The 22,355-nt window shown below is 38.2% G+C and overlaps 1 protein-coding gene across 4 annotated transcripts in view; it reads left to right on the forward strand.

Annotated features, from left to right (window-relative positions):
* Positions 1 to 22,355, forward strand: part of LOC106960257 (Down syndrome cell adhesion molecule homolog) — a 142,900-nt gene that overhangs the window by 86,297 nt on the left and 34,248 nt on the right. For all 4 annotated transcript variants that reach the window (XM_015053251.1, XM_015053253.1, XM_015053252.1 and 1 more), the window contains exons 4-11: positions 10,307 to 10,453; positions 11,256 to 11,534; positions 11,654 to 11,929; positions 13,051 to 13,347; positions 15,324 to 15,596; positions 17,863 to 18,141; positions 18,817 to 18,936; positions 21,440 to 21,619. In XM_015053251.1, coding sequence (XP_014908737.1) covers positions 10,307 to 10,453; positions 11,256 to 11,534; positions 11,654 to 11,929; positions 13,051 to 13,347; positions 15,324 to 15,596; positions 17,863 to 18,141; positions 18,817 to 18,936; positions 21,440 to 21,619 — 1,851 coding nt within the window. The remainder of the gene's footprint in view (positions 1 to 10,306; positions 10,454 to 11,255; positions 11,535 to 11,653; positions 11,930 to 13,050; positions 13,348 to 15,323; positions 15,597 to 17,862; positions 18,142 to 18,816; positions 18,937 to 21,439; positions 21,620 to 22,355) is intronic.

The following is a 22,355-nucleotide window of genomic DNA, read 5'->3' on the forward strand; positions in this document are numbered from 1 at the left end:
CTTAAAGTATTGTATCAAGTAAAACAGTCAATCCCAAACCTAATGGAGAATAAAAGGAAGACTTAAACCAAGCCAACACTCTGGAGCAAATACACCAAAGGGTTTGAGTAGAAGATTAATCATGATGGGAAAAAAAATGCCAAGGGGGAAAAGACAGAATAATCCCATTTGATTTTATCATCAATAATAATTTCCCAATTGCCCCTTTTTCTGATATTATGTAGCACTCGTCATAATTTATTTCTTGCAATCTGCTGTAAGAATATGCATTGTGCAACGGTTCACTTAAGATGTTTCAAAAATTAGATTCTCTTCTCACTCCGATTGGAAACTTTTATTTGATAGAACAATTTAATTTGTCTTTGAGGGAAGCCTGGAGAGGAATCATGTTGGGTTGAAGAAACAATGGCTCCCGAAGGGGACAAACTGTGTGGACTATACAAAAAACAAATGATTAAAATTTGAAATTTCATTAAAGCGTCAGCCTAGTTTTAAAATAACTGGAATTACCATAAGCAATTTTCACAGCTCTATAGATATGGATTTAGCTTTGCCTTTAGCTCAGCAGTGAATTAAGTCTCTCCCTCTTGCACTGCGCTCGTCCTAAACGGTGCTGAAATGGAATTCACAAATTAGTGTCGTCTGATGGAAATGTGCTAATTGCTGTTGTTAAGCCGCTACAATAATTAGGTTATGATGGCAGACTGCTACACATGTTGCATGTGCATGCACACGTGCACGCAACTACACATAACACATGCCTCACTCCGCGAATGTGCATCTGATCAGCCCCGAGCCAACAGTCCCGCTGCAGTATAGTGGAAATGGGAGGCTATATTTAATTAATCATTTTATTATCCATTTGTGAGTATGATAATCCTCCAGACATAAAGTCAACACAGAGTGCAGCAACTTCTCTGCTGTGGCTTAGGGAGAGTTTTATTCTTTTACTGTTGGAAAATAGGAAATAAGACTTGGGCAAATTATTAGATTAGTCATCTGGCCATTTGGCTGTGAAATATCTCTCTAATAACATGAAAAAGACAAAGCACAGATGCAAGGGGATAAAGGTTGGCGTAATAAGGGCTTTGGTAATCCCCCTTTCTTGAGGTTTATGGGTACAAAGACAGGGTGGTAGAAGTGGATCTACTTCAGCTGTGTGCCTCCCTCCTCCAATTAGTAAGCTTACTTCATTAGTGGAACTCCAGCAGTGTCACACTTGGAGTAAAATTGTTGTTTTGGCGAGCTGTTTTCAAACTCATTTGTACAGAATTACACTGGCCCTCAGCATTTATTTTGTTTATTTTTTTTTTTACAATTAACAGGTTTTCTTGCATTGAGCATTAATTCACTGTAATTTACTCAGCTCATATTGTGCACATTCTCAGTTGTCTCAAGACTCTTTACAAGAAAAACACATGTATGTACATAAAACTGATTCAAGCCAATCCGATCATATAGACAAATTCAAATCCAATTACATTCATTTCAGTTCCATCCTTTTACTGTAAAGCAGGTCAAGCTCAGTTTTTTTTTTTTTTTTTAATGTACCGGTAAATGGTAAAAAGATTTCTATTTTAAAGGAGTCATTGACTTTGCACTAACAAAACGCTAAAACAAACACATGGAGAAATGTGCGCACTTGCACACAACATTTCTTATACGCTGTAACATTCCTTTGCTTTCTGAAAGCATCTTCAGTCCTGCTAGTCGTGTTGCTATTTTGATGCACCTGTCCTGACGTGCTTTAATGTGCCAACGTTCTCATCAACATGCTGTTTAATGGCCCTGGGCTTCAGCAGAGATTACTGGATTGCCAACCTCATCAAAGACATCAGCACCCCCCAGTCTCTTTAACCTTGGAGACCTGACTCTGTTTTTCAGCAGTTCTTGTGATGTACTGTGTGTGTGTGTGTGTGTGTGTGTGTGCGTGCTTGTGTGTGTGCAGGTGAGTGCCTGCAGCCCACCTCAGCAAGCTGCTATACATAAATGTAAAATTAATCCTCTCACCATGTGGTCCTGTACAAAGGTGCCCTCCCATTGTGAACACAAAGATCTTCTTAATTTATTTGCAGTGTTGTTTTTTCCTTAGCGTCCTCGTCGTAGCATGCTCAACTTTATGTCTCTAAGTTCTTAGAGAATTTAAGGCTTCAAGCCGCAATGCCATTTTTACAGCGTTCATAAAAGAAATCAAATCTGCGTTTAAATAAGACTAAAAAAAATATTGTGGTAAAAAAATGTTTGAATAAAAAGTGACATATCTGAAGGTAAAATGTTGACTGTTTATAACCAGTCTGCTCAATCTCACTTAAAAAAATGAAACTAAAAAACATTAATTAATTCAGTAAACCCCAAACAAAGTTAATTTCTTGGTAGAATTGTTCATTTCATTATTCCACAATCAATCATGAGAAAGTTACACAACAAAAATATGTTTGTTTATTTACACATTTTTCCTGAGAACCCTACAAAATTCACACTTTTACGCCAGCTGGTGTAGCTACAACTCTTTGTTTTCAGTCAACAGGCTCCACCTCCTCAACTTCAGATGCATTTATCTAAATAAAGGAGAGGAAGGCATTATTTATTAAAAATGACATCTTTCACTTGTTTTTGTACTTCATTAAAAATTAATTGTTCATCTCATGACAGTTGGACATTCTTGCATGAATTATAAAGCACAAATTATTCATAAAAAAATGAATGATGAAGTTCTGAGTATGTTGGTCTTAAAATACCATTCAGTGTATTTGACCCTGTTACCTTTTTGGAAAGTGTTCTTCCTAAAAGCATAGGAAAACACCTTAGTTTTTCCTATGCATACATAAATCATATGATTTATGTAATATATTTGGTCTAAATTTTCACAAGACGGCTTCGAAAGCTTAGGCCAAGCCATAATGTGAATGTGGTTTGAGGGAATGTCATAGTGTTGCACATATTTTGCTTGTTTATTTAGAGACATTTATAAAAACTGTTCATGCTTTGTATTTTATTGGTTTGTTTTATTGAGGGACTACATATTTATAAAACTTAAAATACCACGCTACATAATACTATATAAAATAAAATGATATAATATATTTAAATTCCAATAATTCTAATATAAATAGTAGAAAAATGTTGCACAACATTGCTTATTGGAAGGCGGATTTTTATTATTTTGTTTTGGTAAGACAAGGTGATTGTTCCATGCAGGAGTTTGGAGACTGCAGGATTTCATTGCAGTGTTCTCACACAGCCAACCACTGTTTTAGGATTCAGCACACAGAGGGAGAGATGGGGAGAGGCAGAGAGAGAGAGAGGGAGAGAGAGAGAGAGAGAAAGAGAGCTCAGGAGAAGGAAGTAAAATGAGCCAAACAGGAACACAGAGTTGTTTTGAGGCTGACAGAGAGTCTCTTTGCATTCTAGCTCTGATGCCAAAACTTTCGCTGAATCAAGGATGCCTTCTTCATTCGGCCTTCAATGGCAGCTCTGTCATTTACTTGTATTTTGAACATCTATTCACAGCGCAGGTGCATTGATAAAAAGAAATTTTTCAGATGACTTTTACAGGTGCTTTTTGCAGCCCTAAATTGTGTTTTAACTTTCTGCACATTATTATTGCTTACCTACTGTTCATTCAAAGTATATGTTGCATTTGTCTGACTTTTTGTCAACAATTATATGAATAGGTATTATTCCTTCTCTAAGGTGTCTTAAAACACAGACAGTGGATTCAAAATAGTGTTTAGTCAGATTTTTGATGATGCAGTACCAGGAGTGCTACTGCATATTGACTAACTGTTTACAGCAAATACCTTAGGTATGCTCTAAAAAGCACTGAAAGCTTGAAATTTGTTAGATACTTTGAATGAGTATGTGCACTCACACTTTAGCATGTTGTAAGGTCATGGTGACTGGCGGTAATCTCCAGCAGCCATTGGGTGAGAACAGAGGGTAACACTTTATTTGAAGGGGGGTGAATAAGACTGACATGACACTTTCATAAACATGACATAACACCTGTCATGAACATGAATAAGTCTTCATGAATAGTTATGACTGTTGTCATAAAGCGTCATTCGGTAAATTATGACACTTTTAATATAAAGTTGACATTATTCAAAATGTCTTTGTTATGACAACTTGACATTAACCAAGAAATCATTACTGATATAAATTTGTTATAAAAGTATTACTGATTGCACTTTAAAAATTAGGTAACTTTATGTTATTAAAGGTAAAATTTATATCAGTAATGATTTCTTGGTTAATGTCAAGTTGTCATAACAAAGACATTTTGAATAATGTCAACTTTGTATTAAAAGTGTCATAATTTACCGAATGACGCATTATGACAGCAGTCATAAATATTCATGTAGGCTTATTCATGTTCATGACAGGTTTTTATGACAGTGTCATGACAGTCTTATTCAACCCCCTTCAAATAAAGTGTTACCGAACAGAGTATATCCTGGGTCTATTGACAAAACCAGGACTTCCATTAAAAGAACTGAATGATGATGATGTGAAAAGATGAGAAAACATCATTTCAAACAACCACTGCAGGTGATGCATCTCTATGTAATGATTTAAATTTAACTTAACTTTTGTCACCGTCAATATGGCTTGCTACTGAATATTCAAATAATTAGAAACTCAGGCTTTAACATTAGCTGTTCTGTCTGCAGAATAGTCATTGGACTGATTTCAGTTTTTTTTTTTTTTTTTTTTTTTTTTTGCATGCAGCTATGCATCAGCCAGAGGAGCTTTAAGGTGAAGAGTTCAGTCCAGGGATCTGACCTCAATCGAAGCAGATTAAAGCTGGTATCTGACTTGTTGCCCCCCCCATGACCCAAGGATGTCACATAATGTAACTCAAAGCTGGAAGAAATTAAAGAACTGTTTCCTTCAAAGCAGTGCATTTCCTCTGTTGTTTTTTCAAAGAAGGAGTAACATCAGAGGGTAAATTAAGTGGATATTTCTAACATCTTCTATGCTTGATGAGAGCCAGTGACAACTATTTGTTAATAATCGCTTTGTCCAAACGGACGCTGGAAAGTTGATGGGGCTACAGTAGTCGCTGCACAGACCTGGCACATTCATGAGACCATTCATCATCTCTGTGGCTTTGCTGACCCGGCTGAAGCTGGAGCCCTCCTCACTGTGTCATGTACACAGTATACTGAGAAGCAAAGCTGCCATTGTCTTTAAACAACAGCAATAAGTCACAGAGCCTGTACAGAAGTGAATTCCTGTTGTTAAACTTTTTAAACCTGTTACTTTCATACCGAGCCTGCAGAGCAGGAGTCTGCAGCTCCAGGTCTTGAATAATCAGGTTATTAGCTCTGGAGAACTTGACTACATACTGATGAGGTAACTCAGCCATTTGATTCAGATGTAAAGTTGCTGAACCTTCAACAGTGCTTTGGAAATATATATTAAATTCCCTTAAATTCCCTTGAATTTTGTCTTGTTACAACCACAGACATTATGTCTTTAATTGAAAATGTTGGTAACACTTTATTTGAAGGGGGTTGAATAAGACTGTCATGACACTTTCATAAACATGACAACTCCTGTCATGAACATGAATAAGCCTTCATGAATATTTATGACTGTTGTCATAAAGCGTCATTCGGTAAATTATGACACTTTTAATACAAAGTTGACATTATTCAAAATGTCTTTGTTATGACAACTTGACATTAACCAGGAAATTATTACTGTTTAAACTTTACCTTTAATAACATAAAGTTACCTAATTTTTAAAGTGAAATCAGTAATACTTTTATAACAAATTGATATCAGTAATGATTTTTTGGTTAATGTCAAGTTGTCATAACAAAGACATTTTGAATAATGTCAACTTTGTATTAAAAGTGTCATAATTTACCGAATGACGCTTTATGACAACAGTCATAAATATTCATGAAGGCTTATTCATGTTCATGACAGGTGTTATGTTTATGACAGTGTCATGTCAGTCTTATTCAACCCCCTTCAAATAAAGTGTTACCAAAATGTTAAGCTTATAGCTGCAGATAAAATCCAGCGCAACCAACTGTCTTCAGAAGTGACCACCTGTGTTAATGTCCGAATAAGTGTGGCTGCCCTGTGAAGGCCTCCGTAGTTTTAATGAGAACAAGCAGCATCACATTGAACAAGAAACAGAGCAGACACTTAGGGATAATGTTGTGAGAAAGTTTAAAACAATATTTAGTTGTAAAGCAATATCAAAGCTTAAAAATATGAAACCTAACTTGCTATTCACTGTAACTAATAGACCAGCTTTAATCGGTTATTAATGCAAGATGAGCGTTAGTCAAAAAAGCTTTAAGGAGACCCTGCAGCCATCTGCAGCGTATCTGTATATGTATCGCACTCAGAACCATACGGCTGTAAATGAGAGCACTTTGCAATGTATTGATAGGGGAGCTGAATACAAAGGCACACCACACTTTTCAGACATTTGTGGGTAAAAAAAAAAAAAATCTTTGAAGCTATCCTTCTCCTTCCCCTTTACAGCGATGTAATACTTTGTGTTTGCTGAAGTAAAATACACTGAAGTTGGTGAGGCTGTGATGTGGCAAAATGTGAAATATTAAATGGGTGGGAATACTTTTGCTAAGCACTGTAAAGGGACTTGAAAAATAATGTTCATATATTTATTCAAGTGAATATGTTTTTCACATCCCGCCAAGCTGTTCTTTTTTTTTTTTTTTTTTTTTTAAGCCAGGATAAACACTTAAAACATGTTTATTTTGGGGCGTTTTGGCAGACTTATGAATCACTTCTGGTCATGCAGAGCCACAGATGCAAACTGCATAGCCAGTTAGGCTAAAAATGCTGGTAGTTTGTCTAATTTAGTCTTAAAATTCTCAGCTGAGATCAAACCAGCTTGACATTCATTTGAATCACAGAGACATCAGAGCGCGCATTGGCAGTGTGACACCAGTTCATCTGTATGTCCGGGCTTATTTAGCCTGCTGAGAAGAAGAGCCCGCCGTTTGTATTAGATCCTGTCTCTGGCAAAGTGGAGATGATTAGATAAAGTGTGTCTGGTGCAGTGGAGCACTTTTTCACTTTGCAGCGGCGCTGCTGTGTATGAATGGAGAGAGGGACTCCACTGTCTGACAATAGCACCAAAATATCTTCTAAGAGGATTTTTAATGCGTGTGGGGGAACTTGGACTTCTATTAGCTCCTTAGTTAAGCCAAAGCCGTTTATACGTCACACGACATCACAGCGCATTATAAGGCGTTTAAATTACTTTGTACCTTTTTCCCAACACTTACTCCTGTGTGCCAGAAAAACCTACTAAAAGCTGATGCTGTAAGCAGGCGAAAGAGCAACTAAATTAAAGAAGAGAACACAATAGCATACATTTTGAATCTGTTTCCCTGCTGCAGTGTCCCTTCTGCCTGCACTTTATTTTGTCATAACACAATAACTGAGCTCTGATGTCTTAAAAGGTATTGCAGGAGCATAGGGGTGCTTGAGGAGAAAATTGCTGCAGCTCACAGCGGCTGGAGTGAAATACCATTTTGTCTCACTCAAGATGGATTCCACAGTGAGATTTCAGAGGGCCAGTACTGAATCAAAATGGAGAAGCCAGAAGCGAGAAAGAGAAGCAAGGCATGGATGGGGATAGATTTGGAGGAGATGCCTACATTTTTGGTTTTGCTTCTGAATCACAGTGTGTCGTTTTTAGGGATTTCACTCTTTCGAGGTGTAGTTATTTCAGAGCAGACACGAAGGAAGTGGTGGGAACAAAACAAAATGTCAAAAAATAATGGTTAAAAACAGGCCTTCCTAAGGAGCGAAAATGACTCCTTTTACCAATTGTATGGCTTTCTGGTATGCATACATGGCTGCTGGGCACACAGATACACACATGCAGTCACACCCTCCCTCCCTCTGTTTATAGATTTCACTTGCTGGTTGCCCGTCTAACAGCCCTGTATGTAAAACCCATGAAACCCCTTTAGGACATCATATCCATGGAATCCGTTGTCGGTTCTATCTAGGTCAGTCCTTACAATAGCTGAGCAGTTTCGTCTCGCTTCTCCCCCCCTCTGCGTTCCCCCTCTACCCCCCATCCGCCTCACCAACCCCCCCACTTTGCTGAACCCCACAAGGATGATTTCATTTTGCCTGTGTAAACATAAAAGAAATGCACATAAAAATGCTAGCAAATTAAACATGTTTTGCTTCTTTTGTAAATATTAGTCTCCGGATGAATATTAAAGTAAAGCACAAAAAAAAAGGTGCAAAATCCTTCAGCGTTTTTTCCTTTTTCTTATTTCAGCAAATTTGTCCAGACGGTGTCATAAATTGACATATCCATCCTGAAATGCTGTAACGCAGTGCGAGTACAGCAGCCTGCCTCAGAAACATAAAACATAGAGAAAAACTGTAATTACAGCCTGACATATGGTCTGATCTATAGGGGATGATGTTACAAGGCCTAAATAAGGCTGTATGTAATTTGGTCACCCACACAGAGACAAGATTGCCATCCACTTGCTTGTTCATGTCTGTTTGGTAGATGATGTTTTTTTTTTTTTTTTTTTTTTTTTTCACGCACACAAAAAAGATTAAAGCAATAAATGTTGTTAATTTTCGCTTTTGTTTTTGGTGTCTTGTTGGGAGCTACACAGAAAATAAAATCAATTGTTACTGCTTTAATGCTGTCTACTGTTCATCCTTTTTAAATCTAACTGGAGTGCAGTCAGGAAAAAAAAACATATATATAAATGATTGCAGAATAATGATGTAGAACATGCTATCTTAATACTGTACAGAACTTTACAAGATGCATGTTTGTTCTTAACTCAAAAATCTTTCTGCAGAAAGATGAACATTATACCTCCAGTCTTTATTTTCAAAGTGATGCTTCAGCAATCAGTGCAGACTTTACTTATTTCAGTATAATAACACCAGTTATTATACTGATCTGTCATCCATTGTTTGTGTTGGACTTCTATTAGTTCAAAATTTTAGGTAGAAATGAAAAGTTTTTTTACAGTAATAAGGTTCATATCTGTAGAATGACTGGATCAGCATTTTTCTGATAATGGAAACCTTGTTTACTATGGTGATGTCTTTTCAATAAGCTTAACTACTAAAGTGTTCACGGACAATTTATCTCCTTCACTAAGTTGTTCATTTTTTTGCTGTAAAAGACAGCATTTTAACCACGATGTGAAAGTTTATTTCTCTTTGTTTTAATTAATTGTATTTCTGATTGGTCCAGTTGACTCTTCCTAAATATGACAGATTATGACCCTGATCAAATCATAGAAACATACTTAATTAGCAAATTGTTGGAGAAACAACTTGTTGGTATAAAATGCCCCAAAAAAGTAAAAAACAAAAAACAAAAACAAAACTGATCAGAATATGTTGTTTTTTCTGTGATTATATATATATATATATATATATATATATATATATATATATATATATATAAATATATATATATATATATATATATATATATTCTTTTTATTTAAACATGAAATTTGATGCTCCGACTCTTATATTTATGGAATAATAAATCAAGGTGCCTTGCTCTAAGTGTTGTGCTACTGCTTCAATATGTCACCTTTTCTGTAGTTATCAAAGTTTCTGAAACTGTCCCTTCTCTAGCCTAGAAGGCCTTTTCTGTCTTATAACACTCACCTTTACACAGCACCGACAGTCTCCTTAAAATTGCATTTTTCGATCAGCTCTGACATCAGTCTGCTCCCGTGGGAATGTGAGGATCCATGTGATGCTGCAGAGGAAGGTTTACTTCCTCATGGATGTTGACAACCCCTCTCAGCCTGGTTTGATCTGTCAAATTAACATAATGTTACTGCACTTAAGGAACTGGCAGTGACAGCCAAAGAAAAAAAACAAAAAAAAACGGCTTTCTTCATCAAACGGTGACACTGGGGAGGTTACACTGTAAGCAGGAACACAAAGACAATGAATGCTATTAAAGATCAGAGATGCGTGAGATATGCAGATCTGAATTCATTGCTCTGACATGGCTGGTGCACTGCGAAGAGAGCTTGTGTTTTATGTTCACGCACAGCTAACATTACTGGTTTCAATATGTACATAACAAACTCTGTTTGTCTTCAAAGAAGAGCTTCCTAACGGTTTTGTTTGCTTTGAGATTTATTCTTAACTGGTATCCCACGGAGAAAGAAATCCTTGAGATATGCCTGAGCGAATGAATGTTTTATGATGTAAAAAGTTGCTTTGATACAGTGTAACAGCCTAACAACTGCTGCCCTTCATGTCTCTCACCTTGTTCCCCTATCTGCTCCAGGACAAAGATATCTCATCACATCTACAGGAGCCTTGTACATTGTAGACGTCCTGCCTGAGGATGGCCTAAATAACTACCGCTGCACAACACGCCACCGGTACACCGGTGAGTCACGGCAGAGCAACAGCGCGCGTCTCATTGTGTCAGGTCAGTATGCTGGTTTCACACTTCAGTCACGTTGACCAAATAAACCATAATGTGTCTTAGTTTAATTTATTACGAGACTGAAAGTGCAAAAGTCTTCAAACCCATTGAACGTTTTGTCACATCACAACTACAGAGGCAAGGGCGTCACCATCAGAATGTAGGGCGTAATGGTAAAAAGTAAGCAAAAGAATAGTTTTCTATATTTATTTTTTAAATTAAGAAATATCTGAGAAGTGCGGCATGCATTTCTACTCATCCTACTGGAGTCAGTACTTTGTTGAGCAACCTGCCATTGCCACTATAGCTGCATGTGTCTGTCAGCTTTGTGCATCAATGAACTGAGATTGTTGCCTCTCTTTGCATCATAGCTAAAGCTCAGTTAGCGAGAACAACATCTGCGAACCAATCAGTCTGCATTAGGTTTAGCTTTGGATTTGAACTGGGTCGTTCTAAAACTTGAATATACTTTGATCTGAATCATCGCATTGCAGCTCCTGGTGGCATATTTAGAGATGTTGTCATGCTGGAAGGCGATCCCTTTTCTTCATCTCAAGTCTTCTGTAGGTTTTCTTCTAGTGCATGACACCACTTTGCTTGGCCCTGGGTTGGTTGATGGAAATGAATGGTTGTAACATACGATGTGAAAAACATCAATGGGGTGTGAATACTTTTTCAAAGTACCACAGATGATGTTGATAGAAAAACAATATTGACCCCAACTATTTGTATTAGATTATAACGTCCAACGTTCTGATTTGGCGACGCTCACAACTAATTAACCCAAATTCTCTCCTCTGTCCAGACCCCACCAACGCTGAGCCAGCCATCTTGGACGGCTTTGACCACAAAGAGGTGAAGATTAATCATCGAGTGGAGCTGCCCTGTAAGGCCTCAGGCTTCCCCACACCCAAATACCGCTGGCTGAAGGACAACAGCCCCTTGGAGCCAGACAGTCGCTTTCGCCAGACCATCTCAGGGTTGCTCATAGAGAATGCACAGCCCAGTGACTCGGGAACGTACGTATGTGAAGTTTGGAACAGCTATGGCAACGCAGAGGTCATGGGACGCCTGTATGTTAAGCGTAAGTCTTATCAAAGAAAACTGCCTTTGTTGACAACCTTTCTTAACTGTTTAATTTTACCATCAAAGTGATAGAAAACAACTTTTCTGCAACAGTGATTCTGTTTTCTGCATCCGCAGAGCCCTTGAAGGCAATGGTCAGTCCTCGAAAAGTGAAAGGCAGCGTGGGCAGCAAGGTGTCTCTGTCCTGTAGCGTGAGCGGTTCCGATGAATACGAGCTGTCTTGGTATCGCAACGGAGAGATCATCTACCCTGGAAACAATGTTCGCTTCACAGGGCTTAACCGGGAGAACATAATCATCGAGGGAATGACGAAAAGTGATGGCGGAGCTTATCAGTGCTTCGCCAGGAAGGGCAAGATGTCGGCGCAAGACTTCGTACAGGTTATCCTCGAAGGTAAAATGCCCCTTGAATCTAAGAACCCATGTGTGCAAACGAATTAGCAGCTGCTCTAAGCTTAATCAGTGAGTTGGATATTATCTTGGAGTTTATGCAGCAGTGACTCCAAGCCACCACAAGTACGATCACGCTAGATTTAACACAAACGCAGACAGAAGCACATGCACGTGAATGCTCATGATCAACCTTGGCGCCGTTGCTTAGGCAACTGTCCTCTGTGGTTGGGGCGGCATAAGAAGTAGATATTGATAATCTATAATCACATGGAACAAGCCTGGATTATCAGAGAGAAACTGCAGGCAGGCAGAGAGAATTCAAAAGGCATCTACACTGAATGTGTGAGAGAAAAACTCCTGGAACAAAAAAAAAAAAAAAAGAAGGTTTGATTAAATGTATAAATACAGCTCAAGAAGATAGCTGCATCTAAATCCACAATAAATTTGTGCTCTCAGACTTACTTATAAAGTTTATTGAAGTTCAATGGATATAATCAGTCCATCCTGAGATGAAAAAAGGAGCTCAAATAAATGATCTAGAATTTATATTCACTTCTGACCAGAAATGTACATGCGTAAACTTATTAAATAAGCTTTTTATATCCTATGCGGATAAACTTTAAAATACAGTCAAATATGTATAAATCCATGCTACACCTTTATTCATTTATATTTTTGGTTAAATTTTACAATATTTCCAAAGTTGTATTTCTATCTCCTATTTTCACTTTCTGACATTTTTCAAGCAAAAACACTAAAAGTGGAGAGAGTAAAGATGATGTGACAAACCTGCTGATTGCTTGTGATTTAGTTGAATTGTTAAACAATCACTATACACTGTCTGAAGGGGAATTTGCTAAAATAATAATAAGAAAAAAAGTTGTGTTAAATAAATGAAACTATCTTAAAATTAAACTAAACAGTTTGGGTCTTTGAGTGTCTAAGTTTTACACTTATTTGGTTTAAGCATGCAGGCGGATCTAGAAACAATTTTGTTGAAGTCAGAATATACTGCCCTATCTGGAGACAAGCCAGAAGACAGATTCCAAACGCAACGCTGTGATTGACTGACCTTCTGTTTCATTCTCACTGTGCTCTTTTCTGCCTCATCCCCCAACGCAGACGGGACCCCGAAAATCTTATCCTCTTTCAGCGAGAAGGTGGTGAACCCCAACGAACCCCTGTTCCTAATCTGCAACGTGAAGGGAACGCCGCCTCCTAGGTGCAGCTGGTCGCTGGATGATGACCCCGTCATCAAAGATGCCCATCACCACCTGGGCCATTACGAGACCCACGAGGGCCACGTGGTCAGCCAGCTCAACGTGACCCACACTCAGGTGCCGGACGGCGGGTTGTATCGGTGCACGTGCAGCAACTCGGCCGGGGTCGTGTACCACCAGGCTCGAATAAACGTAAGAGGTGCTTGTCAAATCAGCTCCTCCAAGAACAACAATACACAAACTGTGTGTCTCTTTGTGTGTGCCTGCAGTGACGGAACAAATGCTGTTGTCTGGAATATGAACTGTAGCTTATTTCCTTTTAATTTTTTTCTATGTTCTCTAATTCCCTATGCACTTGTCTGAAGGTTTCTTTGAGTTTGTTTTGCAGTCATTTTATTTGCTTTATTAAACCTTATTTCGTGGTGTTCCCTTTAAGTCTTCACTCAATAGCCTCAGTTTGCCTCCTCCTTCTGTTTCTTTCAGCCTTGAATAATATATATTATTGTCTCTTTGAATTATTACAGTTTGATCACAGCTGCATTCATAAGTTAACGTAATTATCTGGGTTTTTAGCTCATAAATTTATCTGAATGTGGTTTGTAAGTAGCCAGAAGACAAATTTATTTCCTCTGTCTGAGTACATTCATCTGCAGTGTGGTTGTGAGTACAAGTGACTATTCATGTGTGTCTGTGTCTGCATGTATTTGCTCAAGCAGCCAGCCCAGCTTTTCTCTAACAGATGTTAAAGAGATTACTCTGTTTCCATTTTAATAGATACAGGATGAGACTCTGAATGCTTCACATTTTATTAGACGCTTAGTGTATTACAGAGCGAGTGTTATTTAAATGTTACGTTTCCTTCAGATAGTTAGCGTACTTTAATCTGCTTGTCATTTCACCGCCTCTATGCATAGTTACACTTAGAGCTTGTGCAACAGAAGCTTAAAACAGCAGATTTGCTGTATGTTTGGTGGCAGGTAGCAAAACTGAAGCTACACAGAAATTATACCGTGGTATGTAAAAGTATTTTCCCGCCTACAGATTTAGGTACACAGCTAAATGTTTCTCATCAAACACGTTTTTCGCGTAAGACCAAGCCAACCTGAGTAAATCTTTGACAGTGAAGGAGTTTTGGCCAACTCTTTTTTTTTGAAGAATTGCTTTGATTCAATCCCGCTGGAAGGTTTTCAAGCCTCTTTGTGGTCATGTCACAGTTAGACCTTTCCTGGCATGAATTTAAATGGTATACGGAAGAATTGATGGCTTTATCAATAAGGGCAAGTCGTTCAGATCGTGAAGCAGCAAATCTCAGGTTATATTACCTACAAGTTTGATGATGTCTTTTTTTTTTTTTTTTTTTTTTTTTTTTTTTTTTAATGCTGTGTTAGTTTTACACCAAATATACCAGGATGCTCACCTTCAAAATATTTAACTTTCTACTCATCAGTCTAAAACGTGTCTTCATCAGGATGAGTTTTGGGATGTCTTAGTGGTTTGTATGGCTAGCCGTGTTTTTGGTCTCGCACCGTTCTTATTGTTCAATCATGAACTCAACTCAGGCAGGTGAGGCGTCCCCATGACTTAGATGTTGGCGATGAGTCGTTAATGTGCTCCAGGAGTCATTTTGGTTTGTTAATAATGTCTTTCACTGCGGATCACTGGAGCATTATAAAAATCTTCGCAACAAGTTCCAGACTGACTGATGTAAAGGCCTTTTTTCCTCGTCTGGTCTCGATTTTCTTTAGGTTTCATCTCAGGAATTCTCAGCCTACTTCATGTTTCCAGTCAGGTTCTCGTTTTTCAGGGCTAGGATGAAACAAGCCAAGGTGTGGTTAATGGAATTGAATAGAACAATATGATTAATCACGTATCAAAGGGGCATGTGGATATTGGTAGCCTTTTTTTTTTTTGTTCGAATAAGTAAACCATTTCAAAAACTGAGTTTTGTATTTAATCGGATTATTTTTGTCTGATATTAGATTCTTTTGATGATTTGAGACATGTGACAAAACTGTAAGTAGGACAATTACTTGTTCCCAGTATACTTAGTTATTTCACAAAATAAAATAACAAGGTAGAGCTAATTTAGCAGCTAGTTGGATGTGATATTAATACTCCAGTCTCTTTCAGTATTTTTGAACTGAGAACCAATTCTCACTCTCTGTCCGTTTGTAGGCCGAGCAAGCATCCGCCCAATGAAAAACATCACGGCGATTGCAGGACGGGACGCCTTTGTTCACTGCCGTGTAATTGGCTACCCTTACTACTCCATAAAGTGGTACAAAAACTCCGTTTTGCTCCCGTTCAATCACCGGCAGCGAGCTTTTGAGAATAACGGTACCTTGAAGTTGAGCAACGTGCAGCAGGTGGATGCTGGGGAGTACAACTGCAAGGTGATGGTTCAGCCCAACAAGATGGAATCCCAAAGTGTCCATGTTCGGGTTAGAGGTGAGTCTTTTACAGGTGAAGAGGTTTGCTCAGTTTCGTGTTAATGTAGGACGCTTCAGTGTGATGCTTCTAATGAACCAAAAGTTTTTTAATTTAATATCTCGAATTGCTAACCTCACTTGGAAAAATTATCATTCAAATTTTTCAAACCCCTTTACTTGATCTGACGATGCTGCCTTTAGACTTGCAGTAAGTGGTTTGTGCAGGTGTTTTTGAGGTCTAATGTGACACAAATATATATTTTTTTTATCTTATTGGATCTAACTTTTCAATACAAACAAAACCTTACCCTTATTTTTTTTCTGTTGCACCATTCTGACATATGTGAAGCTGAGGAAAGATTTGCTTATTTAATTGTCTATTCTTTGTTCACATTAGATTCTTTTTTTTAATCTAGTACATATTAGTTAAAGTGGTATTTATTTGTAAAGGTAAATGACACTGAAAAAGGACCACTCTAGACTCTGTAGTTTTAATGGGACATTTTTATACATTTATTAAGTGGCCACTAAACTAAAAATATAGCATATTTTTGAAAGCATTTCTGTTTTAAAATGTATTACTTCACATGTGTGCATTAAAGCACTGGTGAGCTTCTAAAATGTTTTATTTTTAGTCAAAATACAATTAATTGAGTGTAAAGCAAACTATTTTCCTCTTTTTTGCTATCTCCTGCTGAGTGCTTTTATTTTATCATCCAAATTACTTTTGTTTTGAACCATATTGTTGTCATTAAAAGGTGGTGGAGGGTCCTACAACATGACCAGAAACAAAATAGTTTGTTTTTGGCCTGTGTTGGTAATGACAGCCGGATCACTCAGCACAGCATTTTGTTAACCCCACTGTATTCCCAACAATTTGAATAAATTGTTAAGGCAGGTGTGATATTATCATGTGTTTCCGTCAAGTTCACTTGCTTTATTCGATAGAGCTTCATGACGAGCACGTGTCATCGCTCTCTGACCTTTCTACTCCCAAAAGCAGCGGCATGCAATAAACAGACATGATCGAATTTGTAAATTAAAATCTACGGGATGAAATTCCCAGGGGAGGAAGTTGACTTTGTCAGGCGAGTCAAGTCGCTGTATCAATGCATTATAAAGCTGTATGATTCATTCATGATATTACTGGGCTGAATGACTGATCTCCTCTGAGATCTTACAACTGTAATAGGTAATACTAAAAAGGGCTTCCCCATTATGCCTCCATTAAGGTGCCTTGTTGTCACTATAAAACACTTTCCCGTGGAGCAAAGAAAACCGGGGCAAAAAGAGACTGATAGCATAGGAGAGCGTGATGATATAAAGCAAGCCTTCCCAGTGGTGCTGTAGCGAGCAAGTGCATTTGTTAATTTACTCTGCTCATGCTTAAAATGCGGAAGTGTTTTGGGGGAATCCCTGGAGTCCATTATCTCCACTTTGTTTTGAATTAAGTAAGCTGCTAAAGTGCTGCGTATTTCAGTGCTGTTTGAACTCGCTTGGACAGACTAGCTGATGACTTGTGCGCGATGGTCGGAGATTTCCCAGTGAATACAGAGCAAGCAATTTGAATACATTATTATCATATGACTGTGTGATTCTGCAGCCAGACTCAGTTTCCTGACCCGCTCAGCAGTGGAGTCATCTTAGGAATCGGCCTCTACTTTATGAGACTCGTTCCAGTATATGCACTGGAATGAGACCATTATGTTTTACATCTACGTTAGACTCAGTTACTGTATGATGACGAACAAACAAAATGTATTTTTAGACTAGTTGAGTTTTTGAATGTTTAGAGCTTAATGGGGAGAACTGATTACAAAAAAACATAGATCAACAGTTTCTTTATAAAAAAGACACACCATTGTGATGGATTTTAGAAAATCTATTGTGAAATTATAGAAAAAAGTGTCCCAACACATTTTTATATATATATATATATATATATATATATATATATATTCTCCCCCTTGACATTGGTGAATTATGTTGAAGTTTGGCTGTAACATAATAAAAATGTGTAAAGGTTCAGTGTGTGGAAGACCTTCGGCAAAGCGTTTTCTCTTCTAACGAACATATATCCCTTCCTTTGACCTGACTTGTTTGCTCCACACATGGGTTTTTTTTCACAGACGTCAAGTTTCATACGGTATTTTACACTGTGTCAAAATGATCCGATTTCAAATGGCCAAAAAAATACATGAGTTGGTTAAGATTATTTCTGCAGCTACAGTAGGTGAGAAACCTAAAAATGGCATCTGGTGTTTTCATTTTCCTCTTGTCTGCAGTCCCTCCATACATCCAGCCCTTCGAGTTTCAGCGCTTCACCATCGGTCAGCGCGTGTTCATACCTTGCGTGGTCATGTCGGGCGACCGGCCGTTGGATATCACCTGGCAGAAAGACGGACGGCCGATCCCCGCCAGCTTGGGTGTGACGGTCGACAACATCGACTTCACCAGCTCACTGCGGATAAACAACCTGACACCCGACCACAACGGCAACTACACCTGCATCGCCCGAAACGAGGCCGCCGTCGTGGAGCATCAGAGTCAGCTTATTGTTCGAGGTAAGAAAGCAAACCAACTTTACCCTTGATGTGACCCTCGGCTGCATGCCTGCAGGCTTTCACTAGAGATTCACCAATGAGACTTGTGTAGTCCATTTCTGACCTCCAGTTTTTGTAGAGTTAACATTCTGCTGTCAATTGTAGACTATTAAAAATGTTTTTTTTTCCTAAGAGTGATACTTATTTTATAATAGAAGCACAAGTTGTTTCACATTGCTTTCTTAGTAGTATTTAAAAGAGCTGTTTCCTACCACAAAACATTCCTATTGTTTACTAAGTCTTTCTCGCTGTTCCTGACTGAACGTCAAACATGCGAAAGTTATTGGATGTCTATCATATTTTCTATGAATTTCAAGTTCAATAATATACTAGCAAGCACCCAACTTGGCATACATTTTCAAAGAAAGTAGTTTTCTTTCAAACATGTTTCTTCTTCTCTTTGACTTAATTTTTAGATATTTCTGTAATTCTAAAAAAAACAAACAAAAAAAAAATTATAATTTTGAGTTTCTGACCAGTCATTGATCAAATCTGTGCAAACAAAAGTAACATGCATCTGTGCATTTCTTGGTTTTACTTTCCCCAATGAAAATACACTCTCCCTGTGTCAAAGACATCAAATGTATGGTGCATAATAATAAACTGTTCTCCGTTTGTGTTGGTGTCTGCGTGTAGTTCCACCTCAGTTTGTGGTTCAGCCTGAGGACCAAGACGGGATCTACGGGAAAACTGTGACCCTCAACTGCTCTGCTGAAGGCTATCCACCACCCACTATTGTTTGGGAACACTCCAAAGGTACATTAAGCACAGATGATTTGAGGGTTCGCAGAGTCTCCACCTTAATCAAGAGAAAATCAGGGAGAGGCGCAGGCTGACTGAACAGATGGAGTGGGAAACAGCAGGGCAGCAGGTGCGTTCAGCCACTTGAGCAGTGCAGATGAAGAGGGGGCCCAGATGTTTGCTTCATCATTCATATAACCTGGGATGAAAGAAGGACAACAACAGAGTAGAATGACTTTGAATAAGTGTGTGCGTGGGTGTGTGTGTGCGTGTTTGTGTGTGCCGGCCAGCTTCAGTGATCAAAGGAATAAAAGAATCAGATGTGTTTTTCTGTCTTTGATGGGCTCTGCCTGTGAATTCATGAGAGGCAGGCGTCGGGTCTCGCTAACTCTGGATCACAGTGAACGGATGGAGCTGACTGACTGAGTTATTAGTAAAATAATTTGTAGTAATTAAAATAACATCTGTAGGAAATTATTACAATGTTAATTTTTTTTTTTTTTTGCTTTAGTTGTGTTCTTTGGAATGTCTATCATATTTTCTGTAGATTCAACAGTTCAATAAGATATTAGCAAACACCCAGCTTGACATATATTTTTATTGTACATTGCCAAAATGAAAGGTGTAACTCAGTTTATATTCCTGTATGGGCAGATAAACATAGCAGCAATGCAAATACAGGACTGTGAGAAATCTTTCCCCCTTATAGATTTCTGCCATATTTCTTCTAAAATGCTTTAGATCTTCAAAGGAGAGAAAATAAGCAGAGCTTTTGTCAAATTGATACATTTTTGGGAAATAATCCATCTGAACTAGCCTGCCCTTACATGAATATGTAGTTATCTTACTTGCTACGTTCTGAATTAAACGTAATTAACAATAATGTTGGTTAACTTTCAATAATCACACAGTAGGATCAAGAGAAAAATTAAATACAAGACGTTGAATAGAGCGTAGCATTCAACCTCATTCGACCATTTTTGAAATTCGACAGCAAAAATATGATTATTTAGCAGCACACAAAGTTTTTATCCCCAAATTGATTAAAAGACAACAACAACAGAAGACTTGTCCATCCAGTCTTACATGTTCAAGCCAGACCATTTTACCACAATATGAATGAATATGCCTCGACGGCAAGATCTCAACATATTTAGTGAGTTATCTAACGCCTGCGTTAAGAACATCACTAAATGAATTTGGAGCGTGTCTTTCCCGAGACAAAAAAACAAAAAACAAAAAAACAATACCAAACTGTTTATGTAATAATACTATTGAAAATAGGCGGTGCGGTTTTGTCTTCGAGCAGCTCAACGGGAGCTCACAGCGCTTACATAAGCAGAAGGCACGATGCTATGAAAACAATGGTCAGGACAAAATATCCACACACAATGAATTCATGTCTGAAAGAAAGTTTGTTGTCATTTCAGTGTTACTTGCTGCTTACCGCTTTGTTGTGTCCATTGTTTCCATAGACAGAAGGGACTGACCCCTCGATTGGATAAAGATTTTTTATCCAATTAAATACCGTCTTAATACCGGCGGAAGTTGCTGAAGCACTTATCGTTGAAGTGCTTCACTCAAACAAAGAGCACTTTCCTCCTTGATGTGGTTACATTTCCAAGAAAAAATATATTTAACCAGGCACTTTGAAGAGGTTCTGATGTTGGGGGACAATATGAGAAATTGTGGTGTAAAATCAGCCAACAACATTTTGACTTTTTATCAGTTTTGGACTTAGACCAGGAAATCATTGTTAGACATAAAAATGGCAGATTTGCAAAACTGGTAAGCGGAAGTCCTTGATTTGCAGCAAATACTGTGATGTGAATAGAAACCCTGAACTGATTGAACAATTTTACCCAATCAGAATATAAATACATCTATGCAGCAGCAGAAGAGACTAAATTCAACATTTCAGCACTCCTGGAGACTCCAAGTACACAACAAATGTGTTTTAAGGCTAAAAAAGTGGATTGTGATATGATATTTTGCAAGGATATCATGAGGGAGAACACGAAGGCATCACTTCATGAGGTGCAGCTCAAATGCATTCAGGTTATGACAATGAAAAAGCAATTCAACAGGAATTCAACCTCTGGAAAATGGAGGTTTAGGAGTGGCCTAGTCGATGTCTGAACTTACATCCAATTAACATGTGTGACCTTAGATTGTGTGTTGCTGCTCGGAAAATCATTGATGTTGCTGAATTAAAGCCACTTTTCATTGGGCCGGAAATTCCTCCACACAGAAGACACATCGGTAGTTTTTGCAATCGCTTGATTGCAGCTGTTGCTACCAAACAAGGCACAGCCCGCTATTAGGTGGTTCGGATTCCCCTAACAATTTGAATCATTATTTGAAAATTGCTTTTTTACTTTAGTTTGTCTGATGATGTAAAACTTTTAAATGTAACAGGAAATCTGTAAGACATGTTCTATGTACGTTATCTGCTTTTCCTTAAAAAAAACAATTTTTTTTTTTTTTTTTTTTTTTTTGCCTAATCTTCTTGCATCAGGTGCCGGCGTCCCCCAGTTTCAGCCCATCCTTCTGAACAGCGGCTCTCGAGTCCAGCTGCTGAGCAACGGCTCGCTGCTTATCAAACACGTTCTGGAGGACGACAGCGGCTTCTACCTGTGTAAGGTCAGCAACGACGTCGGAGCTGATGTCAGCAAGTCCATGTACCTCACCGTCAAAAGTAAGAACTGGTGTTTAATGACGAGCTGTAGTTTCTGTTTGTTTGTTTCATGAAGCCCGCGATAATCATCACACCTCAATTTGTCAAAATTAGATGATGTGACATAGTTTGAGTAAGCCTTGTTAAACTGTGTTGGAGTTCATAGATCATTGGATAACAACAAGGATGAACAAACTAATTCTGCTCCACTACTTTGGACTGTAAGGGGTAGACTTGGGAATTACACAGCCCTAAATCATCTCTTTTTCCTTTCATAATAAGGAATAAGAGATTATTATAATTCAGAATCAGCTTTGGCACCAGAGACCAAAAGAGTGCCCAAAGCCCTGTTTTATTTTTTGGCCTAATTTTAGGATTGTTTGGACATTTTGAAGGAATAATGAGCTTTATGTTGGTTAAAGGTAAAATCTGAGGTGTTTGTGTGTTTTGCAATTGTTATCAACGAGTATAAAGGTTAAGGTAAATATTTGAAATGCTCAGAATTAATGGGATTCTGATGCCATGTAGTGAAAATAAACTTGATGGTGATCATCACTTTTAAGCATATTAGTAGAAAAAGAAGAAAAAAAATCTAAGACTCAAATTCAGGGTTTTGAAAAATTGTCAATAATTTAACAACAGCAAGCGCAGCAATTCTTTCTTCAGTAGTTTATGTGATAAAAATCACAGACTCTGCTAAGCATCAGCGTGCCGCCCCCCCCCCCCCCCCCCCTTCCCCCCGGCCCCCGGGAGGGCC

Source organism: Poecilia latipinna, unplaced genomic scaffold (genome assembly GCF_001443285.1).
Source record: "Poecilia latipinna isolate Pla-1442-1.1 unplaced genomic scaffold, P_latipinna-1.0 Scaffold1171, whole genome shotgun sequence".
Classification (NCBI taxonomy): Eukaryota; Metazoa; Chordata; class Actinopteri; order Cyprinodontiformes; family Poeciliidae; genus Poecilia; species Poecilia latipinna.